General features: G+C 47.0%; 1 protein-coding gene across 3 annotated transcripts in view; it reads right to left on the bottom strand.

Annotated features, from left to right (window-relative positions):
* Window positions 1-17963, bottom strand: part of LOC147123958 (CD276 antigen-like) — a 51609-nt gene that overhangs the window by 18154 nt on the left and 15492 nt on the right. For 2 of the 3 annotated variants that reach the window (XM_085971168.1, XM_085971068.1), the window contains exons 3-4: window positions 17465-17833; window positions 16692-17066 (exon numbers count right to left, since the gene is read on the bottom strand). In XM_085971168.1, coding sequence (XP_085827294.1) covers window positions 16692-17066; window positions 17465-17833 — 744 coding nt within the window. Of the gene's footprint in view, window positions 1-14570; window positions 14643-16691; window positions 17067-17464; window positions 17834-17963 lie in introns of all 3 variants that reach the window. The other variant, XM_085970981.1, reaches the window with a different exon arrangement.

Consider the following 17963-nt stretch of genomic DNA (forward strand, 5'->3'; position numbering starts at 1 on the left):
CAGCCATCCTGACAGCTTCCAGCGACTGACAGAAGTCTTTCTGCAGTTTCCTTGTTCAACCTAGGTGGTGGGGTAAGCCGTGCAGCGTTGGCTGCAAAGACAGGGCTGGGGAAGTTGGAGAAGATAAGGGCGATCGCAATCCCTGATAAGAGCCGCGGTGAAACGCGCGAGCGGGTAAGCCAGAGCCCGGGAGGGAGCGAGCAAGAGCCGCGCGAGCGGGTGAGCCAGAGGCCGGGAGCCGCTTCAAGTGCGAGGCGCAGCGCGGGCCAGCGATCGGGACCAAAGATAAGGGCCGCACTCGGACTGAAAGGCGCGGCGGCTGCAGACACTGAAGGTGCGAGAGCCACGGTGCACAGCGCGGGCTATCGATCGCGGCGAAGATAAGGGCCGCACTCGGGGGCTGAAGGGAGACGGCGTCGGGGGACGGGTGAAGACCGCCAAGCGCGGGAAAACTGCCATTTTGTGGGCGGAGGACGACGGCAAGAGCGGGAAGCCGCCATCTTTGATAACAAGTAAACAAAATAAAATCTGAGAAATTGCAAATCTACAATGCCTAAACACGGGAATATTAGCACCTTTGATAGTGACCTCGAAGATTGGGCCATATATGTTGAAAGAGTAAAAAATTATTGTAAGGCCAATAAAATTCGTGACCAAGATAAAGCTCTAACATTATTAAATTTAATGGGTGCGAAGACATACGGGCAATTGAAACACCTGTTATCACCAGATGAACCGGCGGATAAGACGTTCGATGAGATTGTTACTGTCCTGAAAGATCATCTAAACCCCACGCCGCTGATGCTAGCGGAATGATTTAAATTTTATGACAGAAGGCAGCTACAGCATGAAAGCAATGCTGAATATTTGCTGGAATTGCGTAAATTAGCGAAATATTGCCAGTTTGGAACGGGACTGACAGATGCACTACGAGACAAATTTGTGTGTGGTTTATTTAAACAGGATACACAAAAGCGACTGCTCGAGGAGAATGAGCTGACGCTTGAGAAGGCGGTCACTATGGCAGCAGCACACGAAGCCGCAGCGAGAGGCACGGCAGTAATGCAGCTACGGTCACCGGAGCTCAGTGCACACAAATTGGGTGTGAGTTCTGGCAAATGTTATCGTTGTGGAAAGACAACGCATGATCAGAACCAGTGTTGGTTTAAAAACCAAGAATGTAGAACTTGTGGTAGGCTTGGACATATAGCTAGAGTATGCAGGTCAGGGAAGAAGACCAGCAACAAGAAGTCACCGCAAGGGAAATACGCAAAAGTACACAAGGTGGCCGAACAGGAGTCCGATTCAGACGCTAGCAGTAATGAACTGGCTAGCTTAAGCTGTAATGAACTGGCTAGCTTAAGAGTACTCAACGCTGGTAAGGGTGCAGACCTCCAGACAATTTGGGTCACTCTTCAGATAGAAGGAGTCCAAGTAAAACTGGAATTGGACACTGGATCGGCATTGACGGTCATAAATAAGAAAGATTACGGAAAGTTATTCCAACATATTCCCCTACAGGATACGGGGATTATATTGGAAACATACACGGGGCAAAGAGTGTACCCCATCGGGAAAATAGAGGTTGCAGTGGTCCACAAGGGCGAAGACAGTCAAATAATGGACTTATATGTGATATCTGAAGGAGGTCCTCCACTACTAGGACGGGAGTGGATTAGGAAAATGAATATGGACTGGCATTTCCTACAAACAATAACGAGTGAGAACTCGGTGAAGATAGTCGGCCCAGACTCTGGAACGGATGATGGTAAGCCCAACTCAGGTGCAAAAGACAAAGTTTCAGCACAGAATTCCACTGAGCAACAACAACATAGTTTAACTGTGGATTCTGAGTCTGGCAAGTCTACTGATGTGCCCATTTCTGAGGGACACCGGGCTCGAACTCAACTCCATTTCAAACTACAACAGCAATTAGAACAAATGCTTCGCCGTTTTGAGCAAGAGTTGAATGCAACGAAAGAGTTCTTTGATATAGAGTTGGAGAATCTGGAAAGACAACAGAAGCAGCTGATGGAGAAAATGGAGCAGGAGCACACAAAACGTCTGATGTCAGAGGAGTTAACGGTCAGCCAACTCCTGCATATGCTGAAGGACAGGACTCTGAAATGGGAAAAACTTGAACACGAACTTCAATATTCAAACGAAAGGGGTTCGGAGCTCTCAAAGGTTATTGGAAGAGCTGAGGTGGCAACACAGACTGAGATGACTGCAACAGAGCAGCCCTTGGATGCCAAAAGTACGCTGACTCACGTCAACGTAGAACAACAGACCGCTGAAACAGCTGCTCCGGTAGAGGGATTGAATAGTCCGATCAATCAATCTCCAAAAGAAGTTGAAGTAGTAAAATCTCAAATGAGGTCATTAGTAAACGACTTGCTGAAAGCCCAGAAAAAGCTGGATGAAGAGGTACGCATGAAGAAGTCTCTTCAGGAAAGATGTCTGGACTTGGAACAAAAGCTGGCTAACGCCCAGCTGGGTATGGAGGAAATAGAAGACCCTCTCGCTGGCCTAGATCAGGACGACACCGAATATTACTATGTCCTGTCCTGCCCAACTTGTAACTTCGACTCCCACCATACAGAAATCATGGAGGAGCACCGAAAGTCTACAGAACATCGGGAGAAGGTGGCTCTACTACGGAAAAAGGAGGAAGAGAAGGAGGAACTGCGCATGCAGCTGGCAGCTGACAGTGGAGCCCAGAGAGTCTCCAAGAAGCAGAAAAGGAAAAGTCGAAACAGAAGATGACCCATCTGAACCATTATTACCTCTACCAGATCACACACGTGGTCCCTCCGAATGGAGCCAATTCAGTTCGGAAGTTCAAACTGTTAAATCCATGGAAGGACTATTGAATGAGTCACTCCAGCAACGTGAACCGACTACACCACAGAGATTGAATCTGTGAACTGTTTTCCACAGAGACTGAATCTGTGATCTGTTTTGACATGAAGTTATCTATGTATCTATGTTATTCTGTTATGTAAACCTGAAGTTATATATGTTATTACGTTATGTTAAATGGGGAGATGACTGTAAAGCTAGGAAGGGAGGAATGTTGCGTATGTAATATGTGTGCTACTTTGAACCTATGGACAGGACTGCACTACTTGTAGGGCGTAGTGATACGCAGTACCACTCCTGGCCATAGGGGTATAAATAGTACTGTGGGTACTGATCTCCCCTCAGTTCCCGCCTGTGGGCATGAAGTAAAGACCTACGTATAGTCCCTACCTCCAACCAGTAAAGACCTGTTTGAGTTATACGTTTAAGTCTTTGTGTTAATTGTTCAATACAATACACATACTTAACAGTTTGCACCTGCCATTAGTGCCTTAAGAGGGCGCAAAGCTACTAGCGCCCGTGCGCGGCAATGTTTGCGCCGCTCAGGAAATTAACTAGACATTTTGTGGCGGCGCTAAAAACTACCGCCACGATCTCCTGTGTCGGCAGATCGTGACGTCAGTCGAGTGCGCAACGCCCCGTTAGCGCCCCGGACCGGATATTGAGTGGCGCCCCCTGCCTTACCGGCTGCCGCTAGCAACGACAGGTTGAGGGGAGCGTTTTGCAGTCAGAAAGGGACTGGGGGAGCGCTATTTAAAGGCGACCGCTTCCTGCTTTTTTTTTGTTGGTGACATTTTTGCACCACGCATTCTGAGAGAGAGAGAGAGAGAGAGAGAGAGAGAGAGAGAGAGAGACTTCTGGAGAAATTCAACACTGTGTGAAGGAGTTTTGGATAATGAGCAGCACTTTGCAGGTTCCTTTTGATTTGCCCTTCCTTGTTTTGATTTAGAAGAGACTATGGGGGCTGCACTCTGAGCTCTTTCCCTAGGCCTCTCCATTATTCTTTCCAACAGATTTGATGTACAGGTCTCTCCAGGCCGAGATTCAAGGCTGCAATGAGCAGGATGTGGATGGAGAGCAAGATCGACCCTCCCCTTTAAGAACTGGCTGGTTCCATTGCTGACTGACATCACATGAGCTTCGCCAGTGCTCTGAGGTAGCGCCTCGCTCCTCGGCCTTTGCGCCTTAAGACAGGTGTGAAGCGCCTAATTTAGCGCTCCAATCACCTCCAGGGGCGATAAAAGCCAAGTTTGCAGTTGGAGGCGATAATTAGTGCCAGGCGCTAAACTTTGCGCACGGCCGTTAATCGCGCCCCAAGCGGGGCGATACTGGATTTTTCCCTCAAGGGATAATAAGATTACTCAGCACGAGGGAGCAGGGCTCAGCAGGTGACGATGATTAGGTCACCAATGATTAGGTCATAATACCCAGGTTAACATTAAGTAAGACACCAAGTCAGCTTTGTGAGAGACAATCAACGGAACGGTTATGGGGACGCAAGATGAAATTAGACTGTGAGCCCACGTGATCAGGGACTGCCCCTCTTTACATAGGACAGGGAATTTAAAGGGTATCCAAATTTGTATTAATCAGAGTTGTCTGCCCTGAGCGGTCGGGAAGAGACTCTCTAGGCATATGCTCGAATAAAGCTTTATGAAACGCAATTTCAGTCTCTGTGTCGAGTAATTGGTATTACTCCACAACAGAGGCATGGCAGGGCAGCTCAGTCCCATGGAGAGCACATCCTGGGCCATGTGGGAAGTCCTGGACACTTCGCATAGCCTGGACGATCACATGTGCAGGAAGTGTCACCAGCTATAGCAACTCGAGCTCCGGGTTTCGGAGCTTGAGCGGTGGCTGCAGACACTGCGGTGCATCCGCGAGGCTGAGAGTTACGTGGATAGCACATTTCAGGAGGTGGTCACCCCGCAGGTTAAGAGTGTGCAGGCAGAGAGGGAATGGGTGACTGCCAGAAAGAGGAGGATCAGGCAGGTAGCGCAGGAGTCCCTGGAGTGCATTGCGCTCTCCAACCAGTCTTCCGTTCCGAGTACTGGTGAGGGCAATGGTTCTTCTTGGGAGTGCAGTCAAAGTGAAGTGCACGGCACCACGGGTGGCTCAGCTGTACAGGGGGGGGAAGGAAAAAGAGTGGAAGAGCAATAGTGGTAGGGGATTCGATAGTTGGGGAGCAGACAGGCATTTCTGCAGCTGTAGACGTGGCTCCAGGATGGTATGTTGCCTCCCTGGTGCCAGGGTCAAGGATGTCACTGAACGGCTGCAGGACTCTCTGAGGGGGGGGGTAAGGTGAACAGCCAGAGGTCGTTGTCCATACCGGTACCAACGACATAAGCAGAAAGATGGATGAGGTCCTGCAGGCAGAGTTTAGGGAGCTAGGAGAGAGATTAAAAAGCAGGACCTCAAGGTAGTAATCTCCGGATTACTCCCGGTGCCACGTGCTAGTGAGTACAGGAATAGGAGGATAGAACAGATGAATGCGTGGCTGGAGAGATGGTGCAGGAGGGAGGGCTTTAGATTCCTGAGGTATTGGGACCGTTTCTGGGGAAGGTGGGACCTGTACAAGCCGAACGGGTTATACCTCGAGGTGGTCGGCGCCTTCCCAGACACTTCTCCTCCACTTTGTGCGGTCTTGGGCCAGGGATTCCCAGGTGTCGGTGGGAATGTTACACTTTTTCAAGGAGGCTTTGAGGGTGTCCTTGAAGCGTTTCCTCTGCCCACCTGGGGCTCTCTTGCCGTGCTGGAGCTCCGAGTAGAGCGCTTGTTTTGGGAGTCTCGTATCGGGCATGCGGACGATGCGGCCCGTCCATCGGAGTTGATCGAGCCCAACAGAACCGGGACCAATATTCTCACAGGGAGGTTTGTTAGGGGAGGGCTTCAACTAGCTTGGCAGGGGGATGGGCACCAACATATAGAAGTAGAAGAGAGGAGTAAGGTGCATAAAAGAGTGAGTGTGTTGGATAGTAATAGAGAAGATAGTATTAGAGGCGGAACTGGTACCATATTAGATAGGAGCAGGCTAAGAAAGACAATGAAAAATTCAAAAATGGGTTTACAATGCATGTATGTAAACGCACAAAGTGTGGTGAATAAGGTTGGTGAGCTACAAGCACAATTAGCCATGTGGCAATATGATGTTGTGGCAATAACGGAAACGTGGCTTAAAAACGGTGAGGACTGGGCACTTAATATTGAAGGGTACAAGGCGTTCAGAAAAGATAGGGAAGGATAAAAGGGAGGTGGGGTGGCAGTGCTGAATAAGGAAGACATTGTAGTGTTGGAAAGGAAGGTTGTTCTTGAGGGGACAAGGACAGAATCCATTTGGTTAGAGTTGAGGAGCAAAAAGGATATGATCACGCTATTGGGGGTATTCTACAGGCCTCCAAATAGTGAGAGGGAGGTAGAGGAGCAAATCTGCAGGGAAATTGCAGAGATATGCATAAAAGAGTGAGTGTGTTGGATAGTAATAGAGAAGATAGTATTAGAGGCGGAACTGGTACCATATTAGATAGGAGCAGGCTAAGAAGGTGTAGTATATAGGCCTCCGAACAGTCGCAACTCGGTTGGACGGAGTATCAATCAGGAAATAGTTGAGGCTTGTAATAAGGGAACATCTATAATTATGGGGGATTTTAACTATCATATAAATTGGACGAATCAAATTGGGCAGGGCTGCCTTGAGGATGAGTTCATTGAGTGTATTAGGGATGGGTTTCTTGAGCAGTATGTAACTGAACCGACCAGGGGGCAAGCAACCTTAGATCTGGTCCTGTGTAACGAGACAGGATTAATTAAAAATGTCCTAGTAAAGGATCCCCTTGGAATGAGTGACCATAACATGGTTGAATTCCATATTCAGTTAGAGGGTGAGGAGGCTGTATCTCAAACAAGCGTGCTAAGCTTGAATAAAGGAGACTATGAAGGTATGAGAGCGGAATTGAGTAAAGTGGATTGGGAAAATAGGTTAAAGGATAAGACGATACATGATCAGTGGTGTACATTTAAGGAGTTATTTTACAAATTCCAAAAAAAGTATATTCCACTGAGAAAAAAAGGGTGTAAAAGAAAAGACAGCCATCCGTGGCTAAGTAAAGAAATTAAGGATAGTATTCGACTAAAAACAAGGGCATATAAGGTAGCCAAATCTAGTGGGAGGATAGAGGATTGGGAAAACTTTAAAAGACAGCAAAAAATAACAAAAAGATTGATTAAGAAAGGGAAGATACATTATGAAAGTAAATTAGCAAAAAATATAAAAACAGATAGTAAGAGTTTTTATAGTTATATAAAAAGAAAAAGGGTGGCTAAAGTAAATGTTGGTCCCTTAGAGGATGAGACCGGGAAATTAATGGTGGGAAATATGGAGATGACAAAAACACTGAATGAATATTTTGTATCAGTCTTTACAGTAGAGGACACCAAGAATATCCCAACACTTGACAAGCAGGGGGCTATAGGGGGGGAGGAGCTAAATACGATTAAAATCACTAAGGAAGTAGTACTTGGTAAAATAATGGGACTCAAGGCGGATAAATCACCTGGACCTGATGGCTTACATCCCAGGGTTTTGAGGGAAGTGGCGGTAGGGATTGTGGATGCATTGGTAATAATCTTCCAAAACTCCCTGGACTCAGCAAAGGTCCCGGCAGACTGGAAAACTGCTAATGTAACACCCTTATTTAAAAAGGGCAGTAGACAGAAGGCTGGAAACTATAGACCGGTTAGCCTAACATCTGTGGTAGGTAAAATTTTGGAGTCCATTATTAAGGAGACAGTAACAGGACATTTGGATAATCATAATTTAATAAGACAAAGTCAGCATGGTTTTATGAAGGGGAAGTCATGTTTGACAAATTTGCTGGAGTTCTTTGAGGAAGTAACATATAGGGTGGATAAAGGTGAACCAGTGGACGTAGTGTATTTAGACTTCCAAAAGGCATTTGACAAGGTGCCACACAAAAGATTATTGCTTAAGATAAAAAATCACGGGATTGGGGGTAATATTCTGGCATGGATAGAGGATTGGCTATCTAACAGAAGGCAGAGAGTTGGGATAAATGGTTCATATTCAGACTGGCAATCAGTAACCAGTGGTGTTCCGCAGGGGTCAGTGCTGGGTCCCCAACTCTTTACAATCTATATTAACGATTTGGAGGAGGGGACCGAGTGTAACACGTCAAAGTTTGCAGATGATACTAAGATGGGAGGGAAAGTAGTGAGTGAGGAGGACATAAAAAACCTGCAAGGGGACATAGACAGGCTAAGTAAGTGGGCAGAGATTTGGCAGATGGAATACAATACTGGAAAGTGTGAGGTTATGCACTTTGGCAGGAAAAATCGTAGAGCAAGTTATTATCTTAATGGCAAGAAACTTGAAAGTACTGAAGTACAAAGGGATCTGGGGGTCCTGGTGCACGAAACTCAAAAGGTTAGTATGCAGGTGCAGCAAGTGATTAAGAAGGCCAATGGAATGTTGGCTTTCATTGCTAGGGGGATAGAATATAAAAATAGGGAGGTATTGCTTCAGTTGTACAAGGTATTGGTGAGACCGCACCTGGAATACTGCATACAGTTTTGGTGTCCATACTTAAGAAAGGACATACTTGCTCTCGAGTCAGTACAAAGAAGGTTCACTCGATTAATCCCGGGGATGAGGGGATGGACATATGAGGAGAGGTTGAGTAGATTGGGACTCTACTCATTGGAGTTCAGAAGAATGAGAGGCGATCTTATTGAAACATATAAGATTATGAAGGGGTTGGATCGGGTGGATGCAGGGAGGATGTTCCGGATGATGGGTGAAACTAGAACTAGGGGGCATAGTCTTAGAATAAGGGGCTGCTCTTTCAAAACTGAGATGAGGAGGAACTACTTCACTCAGAGGGTGGTAGGTCCATGGAATATGCTGCCCCAAAAAGCTGTCGAAGCTACATCATTACATAAATTTAAAACAGAAATAGACAGTTTCCTAGTAGAAAAGGGAATTAAGGGTTACGGGGAGCGGGCAGGAATTTGGACATGAGTCTAGGTTCGGATAGGTCATGGCCCTGTGGGTAGCGGAGCGGGCCCAGGGGCCGTGTAGCCTGATCCTGCTCCTGTTTTCGTGTGTCTAATGCTGTTAGATTCAGGAGATAGTCCTGTCATAGTGGATTGGCGGTTAGGATCAGATCAGCCATGATCTTATTGAATGGCGGAGCAGGCTCGAGGGGCCAACTGGCCTACTCCTGCTCCTATTTCGTATGTTCTTATGCAAGAGCTATAGAGTGGTGATATTGGGGGACTTTAATTACCCAAATATCGATTGGGATAATGCTAGGGTAAAGGGAAAGGAGGGGGGAGGAATTTCTGAAATGCGTTCAGGAGAATTTCCTTGACCAGTATGCTCTTGGCCCAACTAGGCAGGAGGCATTGCTGGATCTGGTGCTGGGGAATGAGGTGGGCCAGGTCAACCAAGTGTCTGTGGGAGAACACTTGGGTACAAGTGATCATCGTATCATAAGGTTTAGATTAGCAATGGAGAGGTGCAAGGAACAATCTAGAGTGGAACTTCTAAACTGGAATAGGGCTAGCTTCAATGGGATGCAAAAGGATCTAGCCAGGGTAAAATGGAACCAAAGACTGACAGGAAAAACTGTAACGGAACAATGGGTGATCTTTAAGGAGGAGATGTTCCAAGTACAGAATAGGTACATTCCAACAAGAGGGAAGGGTAAGGGAACCAAAGCAAGGGCTCCTTGGATGACGAGGGAGATTGAGAAGATGATGAAAGAAAAACAAAAAAAAAGAGGGTGTATGATGCATGTCAGGTGAATTCTTCAAGGGAGAACCAGAGCAAATACAATAAGTTGAGAGGGGATGTGAAGATGAAAATAAGATTGGCAAAGAGAGAATATGAGAGTAGGATGGCGGTTAACATAAAAGGGAACCCAAAAATCTTCTACCAGCATGTAAACAGTAAGCGGGTAGTAAGAGGTGGGGTGGGGCCTATTAGAGACAAAGAAGGTGATGTATGCTTAGAGGCGCAGGGCAAGGCTGGAATACTCAATGAGTACTTTGTATTGGTGTTTAATAAGGAGGTGAATGCTGACAAAATATTGGTAAAAGTGGAAAAGGTAGAAGCAATGGAAGGGGTGAAAATTGATAGACAGGATGTACTAGAAAGGCTGGGTATGCTTAGAGTGGACAAGTCGCCTGGTCCAGTTGGCTTGCATCCCAGGTTTCTGAGGGAATTGGGGGAGGAGATAGCGGAAGGGCTTGCCATAATTTTCCAATCTTCCCTAGATGTGGGGGAGGTGCCCGAGGATTGGAAAGTGGCAAATGTGACACCATTGTTCAAGAAAGGGTGTAAGGACAATCCGAGTAACTACAGACCGGTCAATTTAACATCAGTGGTGAGTAAAGTTTTAGAAACAATAATCAAGGATAAATTTAACTGACACTTGGAAAGGTTTAAGCTAATTAAGGAGAGCCAACACGGATTTGTAAAAGGCAGATCGTGTTTGACTAATCTAATTTAATTTTTTGATGAAGTAACAGAGAGGATTGATGAAGGGAATGCAATGGATGTTGTCAACATGGATTTTCAGAAGGCGTTTGACAAAGTACCACACAGAAAACTGGTTCACAAAATTGAGGTTCATGGTGGGTCTTGGGTAAGGAATTGGCTTAAGGACAGAAAACAGCGAGTTGTGGCAAATGGCTGTTTTTCAGACTGGAGGATGGTAGATAATGGTGTTCCCCAAGGGTCAGTGCTGGGGTCACTGCTTTTTTTGAGATATGACCGGGTGAGGTTTTAAATGAATATTTTGCATCTGTGTTCACTATGGAGAAGGACGATGTAGGCATAGAAATCAGGCAGGGGGATTGTGATATACTTGAACAAATTAGTATTGAGTGGGAGGAGGTACTAGTGGTTTTAGCAGCTCAAAAAGGTGGATAAATCCCCAGGCCCAGACAAGATGTGTCCCAGGCTGCTGTGTGAGGCAAGGGAGGTGATTGCAGGGGCTCCGACACAAATTTTCAAGAACCTCTCTGGCCACAGGGGAGGTGCCAGAGGACTGGAGAACAGCTAAGGTAGTATCATTACTCAAGAAGGGTAGTAGGGATAAACCAGGGAATTACAGGCCAGTGAGCCTAACATAAGTGGTAGGGAAATTATCAGAAAAAATTCTGAGGGACAGAATAAGTCTCCACTTGGCGAGGCAAGGATTAATCAAGTATAGTCAGCATGGCTTTGTCAGAGGGAGATCATGTCTAACCAATTTGATTTAATTTTTCGAAAGGGTGACTAGGTGTGTGGATGAGGGTAATGCAGTTGATGTAGTCTACATAGACTTCAGTAAGGCTTTTGACAAAGTCCCGCATGGGAGACTGGTCAAGAAGGTCCCGCATGGGAGACTGGTCAAGAAGGTAAGAGCCCATGGGATCCAGGGCAATTTGGCACATTGGATCCAAAATTGGCTTAGTGCAGGAGGCAGAGGGTGATGGTCGAAGGTTGTTTTTGTGACTGGAAGCCTGTGTCCAGTGGTGTACCGCAGGGATTGGTGCTGGGTCCTTTGCTGTTTGTAGTGTACATTAATGATTTAGATATGAATGTAGGAGGTATGATCAGTAAGTTCGCAGATGACACGAAAATTGGTGGAGTAGTAAATAGCGAGGAGGGAAGCCTCAGGCTACAGGACGATATAAACGGGTTGGTCAGATGGGCAGAACAGTGGCAAATGGAATTTAACCCTGAAAAGTGTGAGGTGATGTGTTTTAGGAGGACTAACAAGGCAAGGGAATACACAATGAATGGTGGGACCCTAGGAAGGACAGAGGATCAGAGGGACCTTGGTGTGCATGTACATAGATCCCTGAAGGAAGCAGGACAGGTAGATAAGGTGGTTAAAAATGCATATGGGATACTTATATTCTATGCCTCGGCTAATGAAGGCAAGAGCAGGGAGGTTATGATGGAGCTGTACAAAACGCTAGTTAGGCCACAGCTGGAATACTGTGTGCAGTTCTGGTCGCCACACAATAGGAAGGATGTGATTGCATTGGAGAGGGTGCAGAGGAGATTCACCAGGATGTTACCTGGGCTGTAGTGCTTCAGCTATGAAGAGAGACTGGACAGGCTGGAGTTGTTTTCTTTAGAGCAGAGAAGGCTGAGGGGGGACCTGATCGAGGTGTACAAATTATGAGGGGCATAGATAGGGTAGATAGAAAGGAACTTTTCCCCTTAGTAGAGGGGTCAATAACCAGGGGCCATAGTTTCAAGGTAAGGGACAGGAGGTTTAGAGGGGATTTGAGGAAAAACTTTTTCACCCAGAGGGTGGTTGGAATCTGGAACTCACTGCCTGAAAGGGTGGTAGAGGCAGGAACCCTCACAACATTCAAGAAGCATTTAGATGAGCACTTGAAACGCCATAGCATACAAGGCTGGAACCAAGCGCTGGAAAATGGGATTAGAATAGATAGGGCTTGATGGCTGGCGCGGACACGATGGGCCGAAGGGCCTCTTTCTGTGCTGTATAACTCTATGACTCTATTGGAATACAGAGCAGAATTTCTAAATTTGCCGATGATACCAAACTTGGGGGTGTGGTAAACAGTGATGATGATACCAATCGACTGCAACAGGACATAGAAAGGCTAGCAGAATGGACAGACAAGTGGCAGATGGAATTTAATACAGAGAAGTGCGAGGTGATGCATTTTGGCAGAAGGAACAGGGAGAGGCAATATACACTTAATAGCACAGTTTTAAAGAGTGTGCAGGGACAGAGGGACCTGGGAGTTAATGTGCATAGGTCCCTGAAGGTGGCGGGACATATTGAGAATGGTTAACAAAGCATATGGGATCTTGGGCTTCATAAATAGAGGTATTGATAACAAAAGTAGAGAAGTTATGCTGAATCTTTATAAAGCGCTAGTTAGGCCACAACTGGAGTATTGCGTCAAGTTCTGGTCACCACACTTTAGGAAGGATGTGAAGGCCCTTGAAAGGGTGCAGAGGAGATTTACCAGAATGGTTCTGTGGATGGGGGATCTTAGCTACAAGGACAGGTTGGAGAAACTGGATTTGTTTTCAATAGAGCAAAGGAGGTTGCGGGGTGATTTGATAGAGGTGTACAAGATTATGACGGGTTTGGATAGGCTGGACGGGGAAAGGCTGTTCCCACTAGTTGATGGTACAAGGACTAGGGGACACAGATTTAAGGTTTTGGGCAAGAGATACAGGGGGGATGTGAGGAAAAACTTTTTTACGCAGCGAGTGGTGAGGACCTGGAATTCGCTGCCGACGGAAGTGGTGGAAGCGGAGACACTCGATGTTTTCAAGGGGAGACTGGATAGGCACTTGAAGGAAATAAACTTGCAAGGCTACGGGGATAGAGCAGGGGAGTGGGACTGACTGGATTGCTCTAGAGAGCCGGCATGGACTCAATGGGCCGAATGGCCTCCTTCGGGGCCGTTATGACTCTGTGAATCTGTGACTATTTGCAGCTTAGGAGGAACAAGAGGACTGCAGGTCTTAGCAAGATTGAAAAAAAAACAGAGACAAAGGAAGTTTGCAATAGAGAGGCGTTAGAGGCTACAAGTGAGAGAGGGCGAGTCTAGAACTAGTCGGCACAGTCTCAGGATAAGGTGTCGGCTATTTAGGACTGAGATGAGGAGAAATTTCTTCACTCAGAGGGTGGTGAATCTTTGGAATTCTCTGCCCTGGAGGGCTGTGCATGCTGAGTCATTGAGTATATTGAAGGCTGAGATTGACAGATTTTTGGACTCGAGGGGAATTAAGGGATATGGAGATCGAGCGGAGTTGAGGTCGATGATCAGCCATGATCTTATTGGATGGCGGAGCAGGCTCGAGGGGCCGTATGGCCGTCTCCTGCTCCTAATTCTTAAGTTCTTGCATATCAATTTGTTTAACTTGTGTCCTATTCTTGGGCATGAGAGGTGTTAGAAGAGTCTCCTCAGTTATGGGAGCAGTATTGAAAAATCTTGGATGGATTAGGCTTCAGAAAGAGAGTTAAGAGTTGTCGAGGGGAAAAGAAGCGTGGAGAAACAATCCAACCCACTGATAGGCAACGTCAGTGATGGAGGGGTTGTAGGCGTTCCATTTAATATTACAGGAGATAATCAGGACAAGAATGGCATTAAAGGAAGAAGGATCAAGGGTGGATCCATCAAAGACTGGAAGCAGTAGCAGACGGTGGAACTCGAGGGGCAAAGGAGGGTATTTTCACCTTCACCACTTGGGCAGTAAACTGGTGAAGCGAATCACCCGCCAGTTATCGAACCCGCTCAGACTGAGATCGAAAGGTTTTTGTTGGGTAAGAGTACCAAGGGACAAGGAGCCAAGGCGGGTAAATGCTGAGGTACAGATCAGCCATGATCTGATCGAATGGTGGAACAGGCTCGAGGGGCTGAATGGCCTCCTCCTGTTCCAATGTAGGGCTAATTTTAACAAGTGCAGTGACTCAGTCCGACTCCCCTCAGTTGTTTGAGGTGTCAGCCCACCCTGTACCCGTGTCTCTTTCTCCGAGTAACTCGCAAGGGATGGTGTAAATCTGTAGAAAACCAACTGTAATGACACAGATGAATGACACTGCAGGAGATCAGCTTTTAAACTCGGGTTTTAAACTTAAGTATGTATTTCAAAGAATGTTCTCAATGCTAAGCGGGAGTTGTGAGTGGACGTGTCTCATTACCTGTCTCGGCTTGCTGTGACACCATATCATTAGCAACACTGTTAACAGGAACACCTCCAGATTCTCGTGGATCTATCAAAGACACAGAAATGTAAGAAGGTATTTCTGTAGAAATCAATCGAAATGATAATCAGGCGGGCGGGCTCTATAACGGGTGGGTGATCTGCTCCACCAGTTTACCGTCCAAGGAAAACCCTCCACGCTCCCCCCACCTGCCCCCCACCCAGAGTAGATCTAGCGATCCAGCTATTGTGCTGTGCGTGGAATTCCGACCGTGTTCCAGCCCGACAAACCTCCGAGATCCCTGCGCTCCTCCAATTCTGACCTCTTGCACATTCCCGATTTCCATCACTCCACCATTGGCGGCCGTGCCTTCAGCTGCCTAGGCCTCAAGCTCTGGAATTCTCTCCCTAAACCTCTCCGCCTCTCACTCCTTCTTTAAGACCCGCCTTAAAACCTACCTCTTTGACCAATCTATCCTAATATCTCCCTATGTGGCTCGGTGTCAAATATTGTTTGACAATCACTCCTGTGAAGGGTCTTGGGATGTTTTACTACGTTAAAGGTGCTATATAAATACAAGTTGTTGTTGTTTTATGCTCTCACAATGTGTGAGCTGAAGGGACCTGTAGAGGAGAATTAACAGAAAAAGAGTCGGACAGGGTTTGGGTGATAATTGGAAGAGAGGACTGAGATGGAGAAAGAACAAAGTGGGAAAGGTTCTTGGGTTGAAGGGACAAGACTCTGAAGATGAGCCCTCATCTACCGCATGGGGCAATGTCTGGGAAACTAGATAGCCATGAACGTAACTGTGGTGGAAGACCTCATGCCCCAACAACCTGTGCCCTGTCCAATGAGGCGCCATGCCAGGACCTTTGGCTCATCTCTTTCCCCTTGGCTCTCAGTGCTCTGTATTGAGACTCTGCTGGCTGTAGTTTCTGCTGCTAGCTCTGCATTCTTCAGTCTTACCCACCTCTGCTGGGTGGGGCACTTGCCCAGTAACGGTGGGGCAGAGAGCAACACTTCCAGGGCTGGGTTCTACTGCTCAGGGCAGAGGTCTGGTGGGATGGGAGTTCCGGCCACTCTCCCCCCTTGCCGACCCATTTCCTCGGGTCAGAGTTCATTTGATACGCTGGACAGGCTTTAAAAAAAATTAATTCTGAGGATATGGGCGACGCTGGCAAGGCCGGCATTTATTGCCCATCCCGACAAGGTGCTGGTACATCTGATGGCCTGTGGCTGATGGAATTCAATGTGGGGAAGTGGGAGCTCATCCACTTTGGACCCAAGAAAGATAGATCAGAGTATTTTATAAATCACACGTGAACCGCGGAGGAGCAGAGAGATTTGGGGCCCTGGCAAAGAAATCACTAAAAGCTGGTGGACAGGGACAAGAATTAATGAAAAAGGCTAATGGGATGTTGGCCTTTATCGAGAGGAGTCCGGATTACAAAGGGGTTCCAGTCGTATAAAGCTCTGGTTAGACAACATCTGGAGTAACTGCGTCCAGTCCTGGGCACCGCACCTCAGGAAGGACACACTGGCCTCGGAGGGGGAGCAGCTCAGATTCACCAGAATGATACCGGGGATTAGAGGGTTAAATTATGAGGACAGGTCACACAGACTCGGCTTGCATTGCCTTGAATTTAGAAGATTAAGGGGTGATGTCATTGAGGTGTTTAAGATGATTAAAGGAGCTGGAAGGGTAGATGGAGAGAGAAACTATTCCCTCTGGTGGGGGGAGTCCAGAACAAGGGGGCATAACCTTAAAATTAGAGCCAGGCCGTTCAGGGGTGATGCCAGGAAGCACATCTTCACACAAAGGGTAGTGGAAATCTGGAACTCTCTCCCCCAAAAAGCTGTTGAGACTGGGGGTCAATTGAAAACTTCAAAATTCAAGATTGATTGATTTTCGTTAGGCAAGGGTATTAAGGGTTAGGGAACCAAGACGGGTAGTTGGAGTTAAGATACAGATCAGCTATGATCGAATTGAATGGCGGAACAGTCTCGAGGGGCTGAAAGGCCTCCTCCTGTTCTTATGTTCTTCCTATGTAATCTGGAAGAAGCCCACAGTTCTAACATGATGTCCCACACCAGTAGAGCTTTTATTGTGATGCTTACCTCGCTTTAACTTCCAGATAGTAAAACCAATTAAAAGAAGGAAGATAATTAAAATGGCGGGCCCAATGTAGAGGCCGATGTTCAACTTGTCCTTGTCATCAGCGGGGAGGTGGATCTGACGGACGTCTCTCCCGTGTTCATTTACAGCCACACAGCTGTAGTTCCCGCTCAGCGTTGGGTTCAGAATCTCTCCCACAGTTTGATGTTTGTCCGGCACTCGTGTGACTGTCGTGCTACTGCTGTCCACGGGCAGTGCGCTGTTTTCAGGGTCGATCCATGTGATGTTTGCGGGTGGTTCCCCTTCAACCTTGCACACGATGGTGTCTCCAGTTATATTATCGGTCACAACCGACAGCTCCAGGATGGTGGCTGGGGCTTGGGGAGGAAAGAGACAATGAGTTAACTCAATCTAATTCATCTTTATTAAACAGTCCGTGGTGACAACGTCCATTACGTGGCAGTGAGAAACACGTGAGCCTGGAGAGGGGACACCCAACAGGAGATTGGATTGAAATATTCAGAGAGGACGTGGACTGGCTCCTGATTGTAAAGGGACATGAGTTTGATGTTAACAGAGGGGGCGGATGGAATTAGCCTGAGTGAGTGGATATGAACAACACAGCGGCCTAGAAATTGGGCTGCCTAAATGCCCTCCTAAACCATTACAGGCGTCTCTCAGGTCTCAGCTCCTCACTGGGAGCGAATTTGCTCTTGTGTTTGATCAACGTGATTTTATCACCTTCACCATATCATTGACGTAGATGTTTCCTTACCGACAACCTGTAGTCTCATCATATCCTGAATCACGTTTTCCCCTCGCCAATTCTTGATGTGTACGTGACAGAAGTAGTCGCTGGTGTCATTCAGCCCCAGGTCCCTCATCCTTATGGAGGCGTTTCCTTGGGTTGGGTTTCCGATCAGCTCATATCGATCTCCTTGATTTACATTAACTGTGTCAGGATAGTGAGAACCAGCGGCGAGGGAACGAGTGTGATTAAAAACAGTGGACTCTTGGCGTGGATTCTCCTTCATCCAGAGGACAGTGATGGAGCTCGGATACTGGCCAGGGGGACTGAAGGTGCAGGGCAGTGTGGCAGAATCTCCCTTCATCCCAGTCACTGGCCGGTTATTGTTCTTATCAGCTGAGTTAGAGAAGGGTTTTAAAGAATGGACATTATTCATTAGCACAGAGCATTAAACACAGTTTATACAACATATATGTCCCCTGTGCACGGTGAGGTTCGCTCTGACAGCAGTGCAGGCAGACAACAG

The sequence above is a fragment of the Somniosus microcephalus genome, chromosome 1 (assembly GCF_052327205.1).
Source record: "Somniosus microcephalus isolate GS21.2 chromosome 1, FLI_Smic_1.0, whole genome shotgun sequence".
In the NCBI taxonomy this organism is placed as follows: Eukaryota; Metazoa; Chordata; class Chondrichthyes; order Squaliformes; family Somniosidae; genus Somniosus; species Somniosus microcephalus.